The sequence below is a fragment of the Lycorma delicatula genome, chromosome 5 (genome assembly GCF_047948215.1).
Source record: "Lycorma delicatula isolate Av1 chromosome 5, ASM4794821v1, whole genome shotgun sequence".
In the NCBI taxonomy this organism is placed as follows: domain Eukaryota; kingdom Metazoa; phylum Arthropoda; class Insecta; order Hemiptera; family Fulgoridae; genus Lycorma; species Lycorma delicatula.
The window spans coordinates 156718706-156742533 of record NC_134459.1 but is presented as its reverse complement, the minus strand read 5'-3'; the positions used below and the strand labels follow the sequence as shown (position 1 = coordinate 156742533).

General features: G+C 31.0%; 1 protein-coding gene across 5 annotated transcripts in view; it reads right to left on the bottom strand.

Moving 5' to 3' along the window:
• Positions 1-23828, bottom strand: part of LOC142325515 (uncharacterized) — a 106597-nt gene that overhangs the window by 11754 nt on the left and 71015 nt on the right. For all 5 annotated transcript variants that reach the window (XM_075367378.1, XM_075367377.1, XM_075367381.1 and 2 more), the window contains 8 exons: positions 22094-22180; positions 21763-21945; positions 17762-17916; positions 15179-15364; positions 13769-13997; positions 7624-7933; positions 4285-4478; positions 679-792 (listed from right to left, as the gene is read on the bottom strand). In XM_075367378.1, coding sequence (XP_075223493.1) covers positions 679-792; positions 4285-4478; positions 7624-7933; positions 13769-13997; positions 15179-15364; positions 17762-17916; positions 21763-21945; positions 22094-22180 — 1458 coding nt within the window. The remainder of the gene's footprint in view (positions 1-678; positions 793-4284; positions 4479-7623; positions 7934-13768; positions 13998-15178; positions 15365-17761; positions 17917-21762; positions 21946-22093; positions 22181-23828) is intronic.

Here is a 23828-nt window from a genome sequence, read left to right as displayed (position 1 = left end):
CTGAGAATCCACTGAATGATTTATTTTTTAATAGAAATCAAGAGTAAATTTGAAGGAAATGCTAATAAAATAAATAGGCTAAATTAAAATAAATATTAAAGTATCTTTTACCTGAGTTTATTAAATGAATTCAAAGAATAGTAATGAATAAAATCAGAAAATAAATTAATAACATTATTTTGAATTTCTCAAAATAATATTGATGATAATAAATGTACACATTAAAATAAACTTAAATAGTTTTGTTCACAGTTACGCACATATTATGGGAATCCTTGTTTTTGCCTATACCTTGCAGTTTAATAATAATAATAATAATAACTTAAGTGTAGCAAACATTTAAGACAAAAACTGATGGATTGATAGAAGAATGGAGTGCTTAAACATGTAATTAAAAATGAACATGAGAATTAGCATTTGTTGTTGTAACACAAATCTGCTAAGCTTGCAATTACTATCTCTCTTAACTTACTTCTGAACTAGTAAGCTCTTAAACTGAAACTGTAAAAGGTTACAATTTAGCGTTTACAAAAATATAACGATTGAATTTCAAAATATTAAGATTATAAAATTAGAATACAAAAATTGGAACCAACAAACCATCTACTAAATACAAGGAAATGTAATAATATCACAAAATTTCAAACTAAGCGAATAAAATAAAAACACTGTACTTACTGTAGTAAGGGGTTCATTATTATTACTCAGATAATTAATATATTCCAATGCAGATGCTGTGAAAGGCTTCATTGGTACATCCTTTAATCCAACTCTGACTGCAGAACACGGTTGCTGTTGGAAAAGAATATCAAAATATCAGTCAATCCATATTCATAGATTATACTCCAATTTCTTTCTCTCTCTGTATATATATAAAATTTTCATACAAGTTATATACATTTGATGTTACTCTGTAAAATTGTTTAATTGAATTTTTTTTTATTATTAAAAATAATAGATGTAATTGTGTGAAAATAATAAATAAATAAAATAAAAATATAAGTAGGATTATTTAAAAAAATAATTTAAATGTCCATTTTTTAAAACCGATTTGTCAGTAATGAATGAAAAATCTTACAGTCATAAAAAAGAAACTGGCTGCTGAGAGAAGTCTCTTGATCTTTGTATTATCATTTTAGTTTTGATTATTATAATTTAGTTATATCATGAATGAACACAGTAGTAATATTTCTTAAAAAAAAAAAAAAAACAAAAAAAAACAGATTTATGCCTATTTATTTCTGTAACTCATCAAGAACTGAGAATGAAACAATTTTTATAGAGGAAGTGAAATGCAAATCAGCAAATAAAAACTCTTGGGTGATTGGTTTAACGAAAAATAAATGATGGGGTGATCAGTAAGAGAATGAAGACGATAGACAAAAGACAAGGGAATAAGACTATTGAGAACAGGAACAATATGGAGACTGGTATAAAGGACCTAATTCCACAGCAGTACACCACAAAATGATAATTACATAAGAAAATGTCCTCAATCTTATAATATGACTATGACATGGCAACAGGCTATGGATGATTAAATCACAGGCACTACATGTACAGTAGTCTCATTAATCTGAACTATAGACCCCTCAGATTAAAGAAAAACTAAGGTTAAAATAACATGTGACTGACCGAGTGCATCACTTTTTGTATTCAGCCGCTTTGTCTTTCTCACCGCTTGTGCAACTGTATCGCTCGTTTGCTTGGTGGTTTACCACTTTTATTATGTTAATAAATTCATTAATAATTTCTTATCAGATCTGGCCACAATTTACATTTCTTCTTCAGTTGAGATTTTGTAAGCTAGTATTTTTTATATTAAAAGTGAACTTTTCTGTAGTACCTTCATAAATAGTTAGTAATAATTGTTTTCTTTAGAAGAAATGTCTTTCTATGATTTTTTTTGAGTTAATAGTAATTTCACACTAAGCATCTGCAAGAACCTGGTTCATGAGCTGAATAAGACTCATGATAATTGATAACAGAAATATTGCTTTAATGTCACCAATACTCAGTACTTCCTCATCTGGGTCTGATGGAGAATTAGCAACTAAATAAAAATAATGTTTTCTGAGGCAGTTTTCTTTCAAAATTTATAACTTACTATATCTAGTTAAAATCGTAACTTCTACAACAAACCAGACTTTAGACATTTTTGGTTCATCCAGCAATTATTTTGACTCTAAGCCAACAATTTTTGAAGAGCAAAGTTTTCAAAAACACTGAGCTTTTTAGATTAATCGATAATAAATAAGCTGTAATTTGTGATTCCTGGATTCGTTTGTGCAAAGTTAAACTGTAATTTGTTCTGTACTTTTTTAAAACCTGGCACTCTAGTTTCTTTTGAATGAGTTAAGCTTTCCTTAACTCATACACACTCAAATCCAACTTGTCATGATTATAAATTGATCTAGAGTGCTTTTCTTGTCACAATTTTTTTAAATTTTGTTGCAAATTGATCAGTAACTTTCACTGTCAACAGAAAGTTTTTCACTACTACAAGTAACTGTATGCTTTATCTTTTTTTCCACTTTCTAACCAACCAACCAGTGGTGGCAGAGAAACCTTCTTATTCTATGAGGTGGTGTTGAAAATTTATGCATTTTTCTGTAATATTAGTCAGCCTTTTTTCACAAATGGAAAAACTATCACCCTCACTTGTTTTTTAAACTCTCATTCTTTTATATACAATCTAGACATAATAGCACTTTCTGATAACTGCTTCTTCAAACTCTATAACTAATTTTGTTTGATTGCTTTTTCTCTTTTACATTAAATTAGATAAAAAAAATAATAAATTAAAATTCACTAATACAATACTGTTCAGTTTTTGGTCAAGGTCGCATATACAACGTTGTTTGAGATGATGCCATTTTCACAAATTTACCACAAAACCAAACAAACAAGAATTCCAAGCAGCTGATTTTACGCAACCCTCTCTGTAGTTTGTTATAAAAGTTAGCAACTAACTTATTCATTTTTGCTTATAAAAGTATATTTTAAAAGTATAAATTTTACAAAATATGAAAGAAATATTTACTTATATTAAACAAAATGAATCAAAATTTTTGTTCTCAAGGACGCTTTCTAACAGAACAATCTACAACAACGATATTTAGTCATCGTTTGAAAACATTCTTTTTCAAAAAAAAGTGGCAGATGTTGAAACTGTAGTATCAGTTAAAGAGGACAAGAAAGTTCACGTGGATTGTGCGTTTAATGTTTGATGACTGATGTTCAGTTCTGTTAGTATATCTACAGACGAATGAATTATTTTGTGTTGTGTTAGGTATTCTTTTTATTTCATTTCATTGCATCAGAAAACGTTAAATTATACGTTTGACGGAACACGTTCTTAGAGCTGTCTCCATGAATTAAGTTTACTTAAAAGTTAAATTAAATATAATATGAAAGATATGATATATTTAATGTAAGTTACAATATTACAAAATTCAATCTTTGAGAAGTTAATTCAATAAATCATTAACGAAGACAAAATGGATTTTTGACATTGTAATTGTACTATTGGTTTTTTGTTCCTGGATATTCTATTCGGTTTATTTTCTCATGATTCTTTTTCTCCTGTAATCACTACCATCCATTAAGCATCCATTAAATTGGTCTTAGAACAATGATATACGGTAAGTGCAACATTGTAAAGAACGACAGAGTGTCATTACATGTGACACTGACCCCGCTTGCCTAGCCTAGTAACAAAATTTCTTGGAAATTCAATAAGGTTTTGGTCGACTCATTTCTTGTAATGTATTGACAGACATTGAAATAAACTCTACTTAACAACAGGGTATTTATCTTTCTTTTAATAAAATTCAATTTCTGTTAGGCCTACATGGCAACTTGAACTTCCCAGTTCAAAAAAACTGGGAATTAGTCCTGTTAAAAGTAGGCCAATCAAATATATTTTACGATGTTGAAAAAGATATTGTTTTAATAATGTACATTTGTAACATTTTAACAAATCTGGCTGGGATTAATGAAAACTCAGATTATTGCAACCATACTGTAACTGAAAACTTCATATTACTAGGTCCACAAACAATATACTCATACAAATTACAGTGCAGTCTTCCAGAAATGTCATTTATTTTGCAATCATTATCAGCATTAATTTTTTTACATTTTGTTCAGGTAAATACCAATTTTCTAGTGAAAGAAGTCAAATTACAATAAGTTTTTTTTTGTTTCCAAATAACAATAAATAGCATTAATTTTCAATAAAAAAATTTATGACAAGACAAAAATTAAAAATTGTTTACTTACAGATTTTAGCATCTGGTTCAAAGATCTCATATCACTCATCAATACAAAAGCAATATTGCCAAAATCTACGAATATAACTTTGTACTCTTTGTCTTTTACTTTTTTTAAGACCTGAGCTCTGTAGAAATTTCCATCTTCTACCCACATGGCAGCAACTAATTCTCCTAGAAGAGGTTCTCTGTCAAGATGTGGAGCTGAAATTCAAGATTTTCAAAATTATAATATGTAAATTCAAATAGACACAAATTCTTTTCACTGGAGTTTATAATTTCATTGTCTGTTGCAGGTTCTTTCCTGACAATTCAAAAGTTACAATATGTACACAAATTAAATCACATCTATAAAACAGTAAATTTGAAGGGCATTAATTATTCTTACAAATCACTTTAACATTTGAAGTAAATTAACTATAAACCATTGATCTTTGTGTACCAGACATAATTATTTGGCTTATATAGTTACAAATAATTTTGAAAATTAAATTATAAAAGCAAATTAAAAATTTGTAAAGATAATTAGCAAATTAAATAAAGATAATTGTTATTTTTTTAAGCAAAGAAATTTATGAATAGGTAAATCTTTTTAGTGGTCAAATATTTTTCCCAAATATGCAGGGCTCTATATATTCAGTCATCTATATGAATTGAGTTTTATCTGGAAATTTCAGAAAAGTTTGAAACATGAAGATGAAAGAATTCGTTTCTAATTCATTATGTCAGACACAACAGATAGATCACACATTTATAAACTATTTTAACAAGATAAGTGAAGAAATTGCACGACATCAATGGTGAAAAGGTTCAATATGATCTGAACAACAAATACAGGGTGTCCCATATAAAACGCAACCCAACCTTATATTGGTAGGTATTGAAATAATAAAAAGGCATGTGTAAATGTAATTTTTATTATTACCATCCATTACCTTACATTTAGAGTAAATGTTGGAAGTGGCCGCCATCTTCTTGAATACAAGCTTCAATTCTTTTTACAGCGTTTCTTGCAACTTTTTTCAAAGTTTGTGGCTGGATATTTAATACAGCTTGTTCAATATTGACTATCAATTGTTCGTGGTTTGTTGCTGTAGGCTTTTTGTTTGAGGTAACCCCGTAGAAAAAAATCCACCGCAGTCAAATCTGGAGATCTTGGTGGCCACAAGCCTCGACCGATAACACAATTACCAAAGAATTCCTCAACAAAATCAGAAGTTGAACCTGCGTAGTACGATGTCGCACCATCATGTTGTAGCCAGCAGTGTCTGTCTTCCTCTTCCAAGAGTGCAATGAACTGAAATAAAATATCCTGATCTCGTTCTGCATTAATGGTCGTTCCGCAATATCGCGCACCACACGCCCAACTTCTGCGGGTGTAATTGTTTTTCGTGATAAACGTGGGGATTTTCAGCACTCCAAAATCTACTGTTTTGGCTGTTTACGTAGCCATCCAAATGTAACCGTGCTTCATCTGTGAAAAATAACGAATCCATAACATTAATTCCCTCACGCAGAAATCGACGGAACCATTGACAATATTGTAGCCATTTTTCTTTGTCGGGCTCAAGAAGCCGATGAACCGTTTGAATGTGATAAGGTCGTAATTGTAATTGTTTGGTCGCCCGATGAACAGTTGATTTAGACAAATTAATTTCAGCAGAAAAACATCTGATCAATTTATTTGGCGAGGCAAGTAATCGGTCTTTGATTTCAGTGACTGTATCTGTATTCAATACAGACGCAGATCTTTTGTGTTCCTTGTTATTAACAGAACCAGTCTCTCTAAATTTTGCAACTAACCTTAATACTGATGTTTTGTTAGGAGCTGGTTTATCTGGGTACTTGTGGCAAAACAAATCTTGCACTGCAACCACTGATTTCGTATTGAAGTACGACTCAACAATGAAAACACGTTCATCTAGCAAAAACACCATCTTGTCTCTAGCAATACACTGAACGTTATGATTGCATTGTTGTTACTATCAGTAATGTTCTACTGCGTCGCCGCGATGTTCAGATGTTGGACAAGTCCATTTCAGTAACGAGTAAGGGAGTAAGCTTGACTTTTGAAATTTCATGGATGAGTGATTGATGGGTTGCGTTTTATATGGGACACTCTGTACTATAATCATTTAATAATTAGAATACTCATAATTATGAGCATAAACATATATAAATAGTTACTTGCCATTATTGTACTCAATTTTAAAATAGCATATTGCAAATAAAAAAAGTCTATTCAAATAAAAGTGTGCAGAGAAATGTATGTAAAAAACAGTAAGGATCAATATATTAAATTTAAATTTGTTATACATTTAATAATTCAATGTAGAAAGCAGGACGGCTAAAAAATGTTTCAAAATTATAGAAAAGCTATTTAGGCAGCATCTTATCACGTTTTAATACTTTTTCTGAGAAACGATGCATAATCTTATCTTGTATAATTAGTGCCATAATCAAAGAAAGTTCTTCAATATTGTGGATGTTATTCTCACAATAGTATGACAACGGTGGGAGGATTCAATTTTAAGGTCTGTTGAAACACTAATGTGTAAAATAAAAATTAACTCTGGATCACAGTAACAAAGCTAATCTCAATGATTCATTACTTTAAGCATACTCTTGCTGTGAGGCCATGAATAATAGAGGTCATCATTGTCAACCTCAAATTAAGAAAAATATATGGATGAAATAGCAGAACACAATGATTCTCTGAATTCAAACCTTAAAACATGATAATCAAACATCATGATGTGTAATTCTTTGATGCAAATGAAAGATGTGTTTCATGAAATTTTAGTCTTTGAATTAACTCTGAGTGCTGCTGGTAATTAAATGCTGCTATTGTAAGATATGAATTACCAGTGTTGTTGACCATCTTGATTGTCACGCTTTACTGTAAATAAGTACTCTTATAAAACAGATTTTCACAAGACTGTAAACCATGAGAAATATGTGAATCAATATACCTATTATGAGTATTAATTCTAATCCTAAAGCGCATAACTCAGAGCCAAATTATGAAAAGCAAGTAATTCTATAACTCACAAAATTTATGCAATATATTTCCAACAAACTGTGTAATGTCAAACTTTTTGTAGTGAGAATTTGATGCCCGGCAAAAAGGATTATTCTCAGTTGTAAGACTAGTACCAGTTTTAGTCAAGTTGAAGTCCAGTAAGTAGAGTCCAGCACATTTCTATGAAATTGTTGTGAATTTAGTGATAATATACCTGCAGAACAGCTTCAGCTGAATACAAACAACTATTTATTAAAATTGATGATCTGAACAGTTAAAAATTGTTAACTATATAAAAAAAATTTTAAAGTAATATTTAATTGTTACCTGTCATACAATAAGCAGCAACTTCTTGGGCCAAATTTTCAAAATAATCAATACTTTCTTTCGTTACTGGCTTAACATAAAATGTTTTTGAGTCGTGCCCAGCAGATATAACAACAGTTAACTTAGACTGTAATTTTAAACAGGAAAGGCGTCCATCATCAACAAATTCCGGTTCCCAAGCTTCTAGATAACCAGTAGCTATTTCATTTTCTGCAATATATTCACCATCATTTGTCTGTTTAACATCCTTTATTTTTCCAATCCAACGACTTCTATCTTGTGATTTTAATGAAAACTGCACCAAATCACCCTGAAATAAAAATATATTAAAAAAAATAATAAAGGATTTTTGCCAAAATAAATTAGCGATAATATGAACGGTTATTCAAAAAGTAAATTTCAAAGGGTTAATTCAAAATATCATCAACATACTCAGGGAAAATTTTTATTACTTTTATAAATCTTACTCTTTTTACATGATTTCTGCTGGGCACCGGAAGCTGTATCCTTTCATCATCATGGAACTGAAGGCCAGCAAAGGTTTTAAGATGCAGGAACAGATCATAAGTCACTTGGTGCAAGTTCTGGCCTGTACAGGGGATAATTGTACTGATCCCAGCCAAGGTCACAAGGAAATGTTTTTTTCCTGGGCGCATAATGAGGTGTCATTATCAGCACCAACAGAAAATTACTAAAATAAATGATTAAAGATTAACAATTAAAATTCACCTTAAAAATTGAAATGATGAAAAATGCACTTATTGTATGTTAAGTGCAAAATAAAAAACATTAAAATCTAACATAAAGCAATAAAATTTCTGAATGTCAAAAGGCTAGGTTATATTAGTTTTAATCAAATTTTTGAATTCAGATGCACGGCCCTAAAAAATCGTAAGACTAGACAGTATTGATACATTGTTGCCTAAAATATTTTGTATGTTAGCACCTAGTTTACACTTCTGATGCAATGCTGCATAACAGACACAGTCCCCAAGTATGTGGTGTACCATCAAATGGTAGTTGTAGCAAACAAAAATGGGTGCATCAGTCTGTCATCAGATATCCATCAGTGAGCCTAGTGTGCCTTACTCACAAACGACAAATAATAACATCACAACAGTTATTTCTACATGAAGAGCTGCAACAGGGTGACACAGTGCCCGTAACTGGATGAAGTTTATTATTGATGGTAGCATTCCATTCACTCTGTCATTCATCACGAACTACACTATTCAGAAAACAGACAAGATCATTTGAAACAATGCGATTAGTGAAAGGAGGCTGCAAACAAGCCTCTTTTGCCATACCATCAGCTCTCTCTTGCCTGAAATTCAAAGATGATATACTGTATATCACAGACAACAGAGTGTCTAGAGTATATATTACTAATGGCTTGAAAGGCACTCATGAATCATGAATCTGAAGAGACAAGTACCAGTCGGAATGCTGGGTTTATTATTTAAGGTTTTATTAACAGCAAACAGTTCCTTGACAAAAATACCAGCAATGCTGGGAAGGCCTAATTATATGTTCTACTTACTGGCAACAACAAAAGCACAATAAACATCTTTAGAGCCATCTGTATAATCTACAGCATCTGGATTCATGCTACAATATTTAAAAAGTTTTTCCATAAGATAACTGGATTCGTGTCCTTTTCTTGATACTAACCATAACTAAAGCAATAATTCACAAGAGAAGGCAGCCAAGGGAGGTAATAATGTTGAGTAACAGGAAGTTTGGAAGTAACTGTCTATTTAGAGATAAGAAAAGGTGATGAGCTCTGATGGCTAGCAGAGCAGTAGATCTTGGCTGTTTCTCATATTGATTAACATGCTAGTTGGAGAACACCACAAATCAAAAGGTACGATGATTTGGCTGCGCTTTAATGTGAGCTACATAGGAGAAGATCATTTGGTTTCATTTATTCCAAAGAGATGGTTAACCACTGTTCACTAGTAGGCTTACCATAGGGCTTGAACAAAATGTGCCTTTAGCCAGACATGTAAATGAATTGTGGACTGCATTGAGCATCTTTAGTTTAGAGCTATGATCTGTGCTGATGAATATACCAGACAGCAGAAGTCTAAGCAGGAATGGACCAGAGCTCAGTAGAAGCAAAACATGTATACACAATCAGCTCCCCAACGAGTATTGAATAGAAATTTCAGCATGTCTAGCATTTTTAATCATTTCACCTTCAGCACCTTAAAAAGTGTTAACCAAACAAAATCGTTGGTCAAGCCACAATTTGAGAAATCTAACCCACATGCTTGATACAACTGGTTACCATGTAACGATAGTTGAGGTCAACATGTTCCCTCAAGGATGAAAAGTAAATGCAATTTTGTCTTCTCAAGAGAAAACATACATTCAGTCATTTTACACCACGATTCTAGGTGGGTTTTGAATGATGGATTATAAAGAAACTACATAATCAATAGACAATCTACCTTGGCAGAAACCACACTGTTTAGAGGCAAATAGGGCATTTCTTTCTCAAGATACTACCTAGACGACAGTTTAGGGTCAAGATAGAAAAATAACTTGAGGGGAATGAGTTATCTTTACCAGTTTCCAGTACAGGAATTACCTATGCTTCTGACCAAGAATATGGAAAAACCTGATCAGAAAATATTCGATTACAAATATACAAAAGAGGTGAGATGTTGTTATCTCACCTCCTGGATACTGCATATGACAACATACTCAGCCTGATATTATCATTTCCAGGGAAAGTGTCAAGGGAATTATTCAAGATATACCTTAACTCATCAAAAGAAAAAAGAATGTTTAATTCATTTAGAAAATTTTCAATAACAAACGGATTTTTTTACCAGCAACTTGTACCTGATAAACTCATGACAATATGATGATATAAGTAAAACTGCCATATGTTCCCAAATCTGTTCCCCACAATTACTGGCATCATTATGAGGCTGCCACTGGTCCAATCTGTCTAGTCCAATCTGCTCCAGGGATTGTCATGTTCTACAAACAGCCCAAACTTTTCTCCACACAACAGATGATGGTGTTATCCACGAAATGGAATCAACATAATTCAGCCAAGATTTTAATTAAGGACACCAAAACATTCGATGGCAAACAGTTCTCGCATTGTGGAAGGCGCAGAGCAATTCAGTTGTAGGTTGTTGACTGAAATTACGTAAAGCCCTGTGCTGATCCCTTAGTGCATGCCTGCAGTTTTCATCCCACCTTCGCTTTCAAGATGTTAAAGGGATGAATTCATTTGTGCTACCAAGAATTTGGTGTGTAAACTTGGCAAGTTGGTGGATCGTGCTACTATTCTTTGTCATATTGGCCAAAGGAATCCTTGTATCTGATCCAGTCCGCTTTCTAATCCACCCATCTGCATGGCAGACTCTTAGGTAAATCACTACTATCAACTGAGATAACAACCAGTCTATGATAGCTTCCAAAGAAATTTTGGGAGACATGCCAGGTAAGATGTGGTAGTAGGGTTGCTGCACATATGGACAGATTGATGGACAAAAATGAAGATGAAGATAATTCAAGTGCATACGATTCATCGTTCAATAAGCAGAGATCTTAGTTCTGCCTCAGTCGATCAACTATAATACCTTGGGAAGAACATGATGAGCCCCATGAACAGTGATGGATGTTGAAATCGCCATTTATTAGGTAGGGTAAAAGGATCTGTGAAAACAGACTGGACAGATCATCCTCAAATCTCCTCTCATAAGATGTTGTGTTGTGGAGGTAGCAAGTGAATGAATGAATGTTGGTGAATCAACACAACATTCCAGGTAAGCAAGCCATCCACTTGCTCTTTATTGCAACATGCAATATTTTCTACATTTCACAGGAAATATTGATTGTACTACAAATCAACAAGAAAAACTCCTTTTCTGTCCCAAAACACTGTTCACATGATTTTTTGGGTGGAAAAGATCACTTTCATTTTTTCTTTCTGGGCAATTAAGGTGCTCCCATTTCAGACAGTCATTTCATATCATGAAATGATTTCTTATCCCCAATAATTATATAGCTCAAAAAGTCATCACTTTGTTCTCTGTACAGTCAAAAACTTGTCTCATAACTGTTTCATTCTCTGATTTTCCTTAAGCATATGCATCACACAGTCCAGTAACTCATTTGTAAGACATAATAATTTCATGTGTAAGTGAATGTGAAATTTCTGGTAAAAGATGTGATTGTGAATCACCTGTTCTCTTTAAGCTTGTCACCATGTATGCACAAAATCATTTGTAATTAAAGCTGGTAGTTAGCGTGCTCTGTTCATCATGCACATTACCACATCCCTCTATTAAACAATCACACACAATAATTGTTTAATGGAAGAAAGGACAGTATTTTCTCTACAAAAATTGCATATCTGACTGAATTTAAACCAGATTAATGTTCCTTGCATTCAAGAAACAAACTGCAGACTGAATTTTACAGGCGGAGGCATCTTGATATTGTTATTTGTTATACAAATAAGAAGTACACACTAAGAAGTGTTTATGTAGTAGTCAACTTAATAAGAATGGCATCAATCCCTTCCTAACATATCAGGCAACTGAGCATGCAAGTTTAGAATTGCAATTATAGTATTGTGGAGGCAGTGTCTAAAAATGGAAATTATTTCTGGATATACCTTAATTATGTAAACAAAACACACACACACATTGAAACAAATAAATTACCCTAACATATGCATAAATTAAAATAAAATTTTCCGATCAAAGTTTGAAGAACTGTGATCATTAAAAAAATGATGGCATATAAAAATTTTAATCTATTTCCATATAGATTTAATCAACAATTTAAACATCAGAAGTAAATTATTTTAAATATTAACTCATCACTAAAATGTACTGAAATTTTAATGGATTAATTTAAAATTCATATAAAATTTAAAAATTGAAGAGTGCATATTAATTAATTTTTTATTAACAGTTTACTGTTTAGTATATTTTAGCATAACAAGTGCTCTCAGTTTGTTGTAAAGTTTACCTTGATATTTAACAATTTTATTAATAATAATTTACTGCCGAGTTAAAACAATACTGCTGACAAGTTGGAAAATGCTGATGACTGGAATGGTAATTAACAATTGCTTGGCAGTACGGTTAACTATGATAAAAATTAAATAACTGATTATGATTCTGTTAAACATAATGCTTCTGTTTTATTGGTTTGTGCAAGGATTGTATTTTTATCGATTACCCAAAAGTTAATCTTTCATGGAATAATAGAAAAACGCTTAACAGATGGTTTGCAAAATTTTTCAGATATTTTTTATGGCAAACAGCTACTTCTATAATGCTTTTTATACAAACTTAGAAAACATCTAACCAACAAGTTTCTCTTAGTACAATACTGTATTAAAAAAACAATATAAAAATGCAAATCTTTGAAATCAAGATACTTATTGAGAAAACTAAAATTATGTATATTATAAAAGAAACCATATCACTATTACAACTTTAAATTTTATAATAATGGCATAAATTAATTGTGGATAAAAAGACGACAAATAAAAAAATAATTTCTAGCACACTAAATGAATGTTAAGAGATCAATTGCTACAGAACATCCATTCAAACTGCAGTAGAAATAAGTTAGTGGCTTTCTCACAAGTGCTAACTAAATAGTTGGACATTTTATACAGAATTTTTGAAAATTAAAAACAATTTCAATATTTAACAAAGATTATACATAAAATCAAAAATATTAGAGGAAGTCATTTCATATTCAGAGTGGACAGTATGAATAATCCCTGGAAGAAATGACCAACACAAATGTATGAATGCAAACACAAACAACTCTAAAATAAAAGATAGCATAACTTTAAGGTATGCGAGATACAGCTGGTTGCAATTGATGCTATCTTTATGAATCAATAAATACAACATATGCACAAAAATTTTCAGGATTGTCATGTAATATATATTAAAATAATCTCTTTATCAGACACAGTAAAAACTTGTCAGAAGTATTGTTAATTGAGTCTACCTTGAAAATCAAAAATCCATAAGATTCAGATAATTAAAAAAATGAAATTACCCTTGAGAGGAGTTGTATACAGTTCATAGAGTAGGGAGAGCCAAAGAAATATAACAAGGATATTTTTCTAAAATAACAAATGTAAACATACCACTTCAAGGCTTCCAGTTAAGTCTGAATGGAAGTTAACTGTGACACCTAGATGAGGATAACATGCAGATTCTCCAGGCAACTTCTTAACTTGTTTAATGTCTTTTTTAATACATCCTTTATCTGGCATGAATACATTATAAGCATCAGCACCTGATATAGAATACACAGTAGCTCTAGTCCAATCATCCTCAGTGTATGGTGCTCCAACCATATCGCCGACCTGTGGCCTGTTAACAAAAAGTTAATCACAGCTTATAAAAAATATTATATTACATGATGATAATTTGTACAATTCAAGATGAGAAGATTTCAATACAGGTATGATTTCTTTATTAATTTAAAAAAAAAACAACATATTTTTAAAAAGTGTGAAACTAAAATGTGATCAACACACTTCTTACAATAGTCCCAGTTTCTTTTCAAGATGTATCCTCCTTAAGCATCAATGAACTCAAGCAGTCCAAACAATGAAAATATTTCCTACTTTCTTGAACAGGCATTATATTAATAAATTTAAACAGTAAAAGGTGATTTTAGATTTCTTCTTTTTTGTAACTGTTCTAAGAAGACAGGTGACATATAGTTTTCTATCTTTCTTTATCAGGGGCAATATCAATATGGCAATATCTTCTCTAACATCAATCAACATGTCAATCCTTTTTTCTCCTTCTCTTTTCCCTTAGAGCGTCTTTAGTACAGTTTCCACTCTATATATGCCAAATCAATCTAGCTTTCTCCCTTTTCTTATTACTTTCTTCAGACATCTGTATTCCATGTTTTGGAATACAGATGTCTCTCTCTTTTCTTTACTCAATTTTATATTTTTCATGCCTGCAGTTCAAAACATCATAAATACTTCTCTTCCTTTTTCTTGATGGTCTGAGTCTTTGATCCATATATCAAATTACAACAATCTAAACATTTTATCTCCTCTTTACTTTCTTGGTAATAAGTCCCTGATACTTCATCTTCTTTGAACTTTACAAATTCTTCATCTTATTTCTTCTGCATAACCTCCATTCTTTATAAATATTTTCACGTTCTCATATTTATACATTTCTTTCTTTCTGACAATATAATTGCACAGTTTCTATGCTAAATAAGATACCATAGTAATAATAACAAGACAGGATAAGGAAAGCAAAAATAGATTATAATTTCATTTTTGAATAATAAAGTCATCCTGCATATCATAAAGTGATACTGTGACGACAGTGCTTCTATTTCTAAAAAATCAAGTACAGTAAACACTGTCTATATGCATATAGGAATCAACACATTCCTTTCAACATGATTTTCATCTATTTACTTTCATATAATTTTTCTTGGAACAGTCTAAAATTAATGGTAATAATATGATAGTTCAAACAAATGCAAACATGGTGCATAAGGGGGCCACCACACATACCTGTAATCAGGATCATATTCTGCATCATTTAAATACAATGATAACTTTAGCATTTCCTCCCAATATGGCACAGTTCTACATATAGCTGTAGCAGCAACACATCTCTCATTCAATATTTCATTTATCTGTAGATTTAAAACAGAATCCTGCTTAACATCTTCCACAATATTGTGACCTCCCCATGATCTGAAACATGTAACCAGAAGTAATTAAAAATTATGGATTCCAGCAAAATAACTTGCAAGGACTAATTTTATTAGCCCTTGAGAAGTTAATAGTACAGTATTACTATAAGGTATATTACAACTAATATCCTTAAATATTATATTATTATATTTTCAGAGCATTCTATTTCTGTGTATTTTAAAAGGGATAATTTTTTACTTTAAAAAGGGTTTTATAAAAGAATTTGGATTGCTTTGTCTCCATGCAGGACAAGCCTTACACCACATCAATTACTATATAGATCACGATAAATGCACAAAAACTCTAATAATAATTAAGTATGAAGATAATTTTCAAGCCGTAATCAACTCTTAAAATAATGAAATTCACTGCATTATCATTCAAATAATATACTGATCAGCAAAAGTTTTTAAATGGAATAAAAGTTAAAAATCAAACACTTATCATTCAATTACACTAATAAAAACTAAAATAAAAAAAATTTTCAATGCAATAACCATCCTTCAAGCATGTTAAAGAATAAAAATTTGTGTTCAAATATGTGCCTGGGCTAATGCACGTTCATGGTTAGGTAGTAACACATTATCTACATAAAGGTATATTTAGGGGCACACTATACTCTTAAAGCAAAACAACAAATAATTCAATCTGTTAATAAAGAAATTAAGTAGTTACTAAAAAAAAAGAATGGGAAACATTACTTTCAGTTTTACATATGAATGGTAAATAGATATGTGAATTTGAAATTTAGCTTTTCTATAATAAAATAATACAACTTATGCAGCAGTTATCAACTTAATTTTTTATGAACTAAAATTGTTAACTTAATTGTTTTATGCCTAAAACAACTGAATCACAATTCCAATGTCAGAATACACACTCTGTATGAAATGTTCTAGGGCAAAGGCTATAAAAACAGAACGAGAGACAATCTCATGGGTAAGGTTATAACATGAGAGAAACCTTGTGAACAACATATTCAAAGCTGATTCGGTTTGGGTTGGTGGTTCGTGTTAAATAACTGTTTTTGTGAGAGTATTTTTGTGTCTATCATCAGAATTGCTTACTAGTGTGTTATAATATTATTGATATGAAAATTAGTTATTCTAAGTATTAGTACAAAATGGCCTGTTCATCATGTATAAATGATAGTGATATAATTGAACTTTAAAATATTATTTTTTACATTGCACGATAAGTAAAGTACATAAATAGGTCCTTAAATTAATTTGTCATATCTCATTTCATAGATCAAAAATATGTAAAAAAAATTGCAAAAAATAAAAAAATTAAAAAAAAAAGGGCATAATAATACGATTTCCTGCTACTAAAAGGGATTAATAGAACTACATCTCTTTCTCATGTTTTCAAATGGTTTTGCTAGTTTTTGTGATGGCTGTTATCAATTATAAAATGGAGAAGGCTGATAACCAACTGTAGCAGTGAAAATACTGAATGTGTGAATTTGCTGAAGGCTGACTACAGTGCATGAATTATTGGTGCTGTCTATAAAGATGTCCTGAAACATGTATTGGACCAAATTTGTTGTGTCCAAATACATTTTCATAAAACCAAAGATTGATTCCTGCTTCACAAACAAGGCAGTTTAAGGCCAAACAAGAGGTGACAGTGCCAAACCATCCTCTATACTCCCCAGATAAAGCCCCTGCAGACTTTTTAGAGTCAAGATGCTCATGAAGGTAGAGGAATGTGATATATGCCAAAGAAGAAAGCATCCTAAAGGTAATTCCAAAAAAAAAAGACTGACTTCTCTAGGACTTTTGATGACTTTTATAGCTGATCTAAATGCCATATCGTGTTGAAGAAGACTATGTAAAAGCTTAAACAGGAATAAAGTTTTTTTGTTTTTTTTATAGCCTCAATCCTGAAACTATTTGTACAGACTAGACTATTAGATCGAGTGACTAATAGTCAGCTCATCTAATCTATAGACAAAGTGAGAATTAGCATCATTATACACTATTTTTATACTTGTTTTGTGATGCACTAAATCAAATAGGTACTAATATTTTGATATATCTTAACAGTTCCATTATATTAAATTAAAAGTACTGTTTCAAGAATGGTTATCTTAATATTTAAATTAAAAGAAAATATATATATATATATATATATATATATATATATATATATATATGTTTGAAAAAACCAGCTGTTGCAGAAGCGGTGTGACACGATGGTGAGTGCACATTTCTCTGGCTGTTTTCTATTGCAGTTGCCTGCTGTTTGATGACACTTGCTATTAACATTTACAGTACTTGATCATACCTTATAATTATGTTTATAACCCATTGTGATATAGCACAATCTCTAAATAAATATCACAGGTATGAAAATCTGTGAATAATCTCACTTTTATACATATATAAATAGTACCTTTCTAAATTATCAAATAAACCAGTATTTGGATTTAACTCCTCTGGCTTGTAATTTTCAATAGAGTTTTTACTTCCCGTCGAAGAGGAAACTTGGTTTAGTTGTTCTGATGAAGATGATGACGACAGTTTATTCTCTATAGTAACTGGTACATACTGTTAAGGGAAAAAAACACAATATTACCATATACAAGTATTTAACCTTTAAATATAATAATATATAAATAATATAAATATAATATGAGGATTACATTAGAAGCAACACTACTATAAGGAATGATTACTTTCATTCTTAACTATTAATAATTTACCTTTCAATTTAATGAATCAGAAACTCAAATGACCAAAAATTGTAGTTTTATTTTTGCTTTAAAATATTACATTGGTTGAAAAGCAAACAGAAGAATGATTTGGCAGCAAAATACTTGTATCTTCTTGAGGACAGTTAAAGTAAACTGATTTTTGTTATAAATTGGTTAATGTTTCTAGCGATACTGATGAACAAAACCATGGTAATTGTGATAATGAACAAGTTACCTTCTAGTTAAAGTTCTTATTAAGTGTTAATAAATTTAAAAATTAACTAATTAAATTAATTATAATCTCTCAATGCAAATTCCAGTCATATTTAGTTCAAATTTTACTAAGAATGAATCAGTAAAAATAATAACGAAGATATGAAACAAATTACACTATCAGAATTACTGATAATTTTTAAACAGTCAGTACAAACACAATAAAGTAAAGTTTTCATTTATTTATCTAATACACAAAGATGCTAATTGCACCTAATATATGAGGATGGATCAAATAAAATGTATATATCCACTTATTTCAAGAATAATAAAAGTGTAGATTACTGTGAATAACTGCCTCCATGTAGATAGTCTTTTCACTACACACATGCAAGGCATATTTTGTTTACTGCAGCTCTTTATCAATATATTCCATTCCCTTTCAGTTTTCCAATTAACATGCCGATCAAAACCAGAATTGATCCTTATAAAAGCTCTTTGGTACATTCAGCTCCATATCTGGGGCAGATATATAAGACATGGCGCACATCATTATCAATGGCCCTACATTCTGGACAGAAGCCTGAATTAATCAAACAATATCTGGTCAACCTATCCCAAAAAGCACTATATCCAGAAAGTGTGTAATATAAGTCGATTGGGGAAATCCAACTAACAATCTACATACTTTTCAAATCAGAAAAAATGCAAGTAATGGTGGTCACTGGATGATTCAGTCAATCTGCCTGCCATAAATGCAAACCTTGGTCGTCTATTTCTTTTATGCGCTAGGAGGTAAGTTGGCCTATTTCTTGGTATCATAACATAACTGACGCTCAATTGCAAGAATAACAATGGGCTTAAAAACATAAATAACAGCCTCTCACACGAGTCACATAGGCACCAATCACATATAATAATAAGATGCTGCGCTCTCAACAAAATATTTCTATAACATTTGTACCTCATTCGAAGAGTCCAAACAAGTGCAGCAAACAGCATTATAGCTTCGCATACATCCTTACATAGAACATGCATGGTTCTGAAATTAAGCTCCCAATAAGGTGAACTGCTCTTCAAACATCAAAGAATGCATGACAAGCCTTTTTGGTAGCATATTGAAAGTGCTCTTTGAATCAAAGTTTCTCATCAAGGATAACACCTAGATACATCTGTACCAGGTTATACCTAATTCGATGACCTGCCACTGAGATACACAAGGTTGTCGTGTAACAGCCAGTCTGCCCTCAAGTAACATTATCGTTGCTTCCTAAATTTGATCCTAACAAACTACCTTGCAGACAACCTTTCGATATGAGTCTTTCCTATTTCTGAAACATCTTGACTGCTGAAATAACTACAAAACACATTCAGCTCATTCTGTATACAATCACGCTTCTGCAGCTGAAACAGGCAGAGGACTATCACAGATTATTAAAAGCTCTTAATATGTCTACAAAAAATACCAAAGACATACTCAAACTCAATAGCTCATAATTTTAAGGATAGCTTCTTCTGTGCCCTTGCCTGGGCAAAAACCATACTGATCGTCCATCAACAACTTTCTAGATTTCAATTTATCACCAATACAAGGATACAAAATCTTCTCAAAAACCTTTCCAATAACTGGCAGGAGCATTAGAGCACTAGAGGAGTTCATAGTGGGGTCCTTATCACCACCTTTAAATAACAATTTATAAACACTTTTTTTCTAACAAATAGGGAAATAGCCATCAAAGAGCATCCGATTAAAAACTCAAGTCACAGTACCAACACAAATTCTGACAGATGTCTGATAACAGACAGCTCCAGAGTGATTTTATAAAAATTAGGGGCTTTATTTCCCTACCAGAATTGAAGATTACCTGATGTACCTCTGCATCTGTAATTTCCACAGATAGAACATTAGAACGAAAAGCAGCAACTTTCTCTTGGATTTGCAGATGATACAAAGTTTCATTAATCACATTATCCTGCCGTAATTCATTCAATAAAATATTTAGAATCTTAGCTTTGTTAAAAACTACATCTTGCTGGGTTAAGAAAGCTAGCAAAAAAACTTTTTTCTTACACTTGTACCCTAGAACCATACACAACATCCCAAGATCCTTATTTCTTTGTTAACAAAACAATGCCAAGAATCCCTTTTTGATGTCCTGCCAAATGAAAATACTCAGACATCTGCCTTCGATAGTCATCTACCAAAACCGCTCGCCATTCAGAATCATAACCCGTTGAGCAGCTCTCCTGAGATGGTTTATGAACAACAGTTTCAACAAAGACAACTCTCTAGTCCACCAAAAAAAATTCTCTTTTGACCTGAACTACAAGGAATTGAATTCTCAGCGGCATTGATGAAAGCCAGAGAAAGAGAAAATCTTTCTGCCAGGTTTTCCAATTGAATATCATCCAGATTTTCGATCTAAGATATGGAGTCTAGCAGCGAGAATATTAACAAATTTAGGCCAGTCAACCTTCCTGTACAGGAAGCGCCCTTACTGAACAGGGATATTGCATCTACAAGCATCTCACCAATCAACTCAAGATAATTAATGATCACTAGAACAACCATCAACAGACCAACCATACCTTGAATATTCCCATCAACAGTAATGTCAATAATCGTTCCACCAAAACAATTTCTGTCCATTTACCATTCCAGCTTAAGTTGGTAACTCACAGAAAACATTAAAGATCTCTAATCCATGCTGCACAACAGAGCTTTCAACTAATTCACCACTATCACCTGTGAGTCCACTATGCCAAAGTGACTTAGCATTTACATCACATCTAGCACTATAGAACATTTACCAAAAAGATAAAAAATTCTAACCCATTTTTCTAAATGTTCCTCTGGGATTGAAAATATGAATTTACATCTCAGAAATCAAGACCTCAATAACAAGTTTAACAGCCCAACATGATGAATATCGGAAACCTGTATTATGCCTTAAAAAGACACAACACAGTGTTCTCATATGCAGAATTGCAGACATACTGTTACTTCCAGTATAAAATTTTTGCCAAATATTAAGACCTGCATATCGAGTAATTATATCAATGGACCTCCTTTCCACAATTCCACCTAACTCAATCTGAGCAATGAAAGACCATGAAAATAAAACAGAGAGGCAGAATGTTGGAAGTAATAAAATTTTCTAACCAAGTCGAGTGAAGACATAGGTGAGCCTCACAGTGGTTCTGTAATAAATGGCAGAATATCAAATTAAACTGAGAATTTACAAAAGAAATGTCATATCACTAAGGATTTTTCTCTTTTTTAAATATTTTTTTTGTTAACATATTTTTAACTTATTCAAAAGTTGCCTAAAACATGGATTATTTCTGAAAATAAAGATATTTTTTAAATGCTGCTTAATGTTTTAAGACATCTTTAGTCTTATAAAATTGAAAGTATTAAATTAGAAATATGTAAAAAATAAGCCTTTTTTACTATTTTCTAGTAAAAGAATTTTAACAGACTTACATCAGAAGCCAAATCAATCTTTTCAGGACTTGAATTAGATATTGTATCAACTTGTCCAGGTTTTGAATCTGTAGACTGTATAGATAATGGCTCATCTTCACATTTTTGATCAACTGGCTCCTCTTTACTGTCACTTTGATCATCATCTGGTAATAACTTTACAAACCACCTACTATCAACATCCTAGAAAAGATAAATATACTTTTTTTATTCTGTTTAGTAATAGAAAATAACTGATGAAAAGAAACTAACATATACTCAATTAAACTTACTTTCTTACACACATTAATTTGATAAGAGTTGAAAAAAATAATTTAATTTAAATAAGTACCTTTGAAACTGGTAAAATCATCTTTCCATTTAACCAGTCTTCAGTAGAGACAACTAATTCATCTTCATTGAAATGTATTTTCACAGTCTGTAAAATTATAGAAAAAAATCATTAATTAATTTTTAAAATCATGCAATCAAAAGCAGAATATTTTTCATTATTACACCAGGTTTTTTCAAATCATAATTTATCCTTAAAAATATCACATTTTTGCTGAAATAATCCTCATTAGTTTTGTTTACATATCCCTAAAATAAAAAAAAAATTTTTTTTTTTAAATAATGGTTTTAATGAATGAAACACATCTCAGTTTTTGTTATCTGAAGGAAGCATAGAAAGTATTAACCTGGCGGGGAGAGGTTTGGATCTGTTTAACAGTATTAATATTTATAAGCTGCCAGATGCAGCATAGTTTAAGTATTGCATTATCTGTTAGAAAAAGGGGCCATCCCTTTTTCTAAAATTTTGAAATGACTTTGCTCCTTACAGAAGCAGAAATAGATATTATTCATTCCAGAAATAGGTTGAACTTCATTGTACTTCAATTTCCGGATAATTTAGCAAGCTAGGAAGCAAGTAAGCCAAAACCTCTTTCACATCATTACATTTTTACTAATCCCTTATTGTAGAATATGCAGCAATAATCGCATATTCCCTAGTAAAGAATATGTTGAATAATTCAATGTTTTAATTTTTCCCTACATTAAATAAAGGGATTCTGGAGAAAATAGGGGGTTTCCTGTGTACCCAGGTGAAGGCAAATCTAGAAAAAGAACCTCTTCCTGATCAGGTAAAATCAAATTTCTTATGTCTTCTTTCCTGGGGCCTTGAGAATAAAAAATATTAATCAAATGATTTTTAACAAAATATAATAATAAATTAAAACAGAATTTTTCTGTAATAGGCAAATGTTTTTCTTTAAAAGGCAATAAGAATGTTAAATTTGCTATGTTTTTAAAAATTCCCTTTACCTTTTGCTAAACTTCCACTGAATCTTGTCAATCTTATCAGCCATTTCATACTGTAAATTTATATAAAAATTACTTTTCAGCTAATTCAATGATATTGAAATTGGCCGATATCTAATGAAGGATTGTTCAATAGCTAGGGAATAAATACAATCTTGCAATTCAGCATTTATTTGTAATAAATTATATTTGCTTAAAAATTATTAAATAAATCACCTAGTACAGAATATTAAGATAAAACATATCTATCTTACCTTAATTTAATTTACAGATTCGTAAAAAATTAAATTACCCTTGGTCTCAAAAAAATTAACACATAAAAATATAATTAATGAAATAAACATCATAAATCATTTGAAAATGGATCTGATACCCTTTTTAATTAATATTTATATAAAAAAATAACTATCAAAACACAACAACAAAAAAACTACCTTGCAACCAATTTATAGTAAAGACATAAAAGAGTGAAAAATATACATGGAAGTATTTATATACAATTAATAACATTGAAACATTACTAAAACTTAAAATAAAGAAATATTTAAACCAGCATACAAACTTAATAACCACAAAATCTGAGTGGAATTTATGAAATTTAAATGTAATGATTGTAATTGTATTTATGTAGGAAAAACTAATAGATCCTTTAAAACTAAATTTTTTTTGAACACTAAAAATTAAAAAAATTATAAATTTTTGTCTAATACGGTAGACCATTTAATAAACAATGAACATTCAATTTCTGAACACAGATTTATAAATAT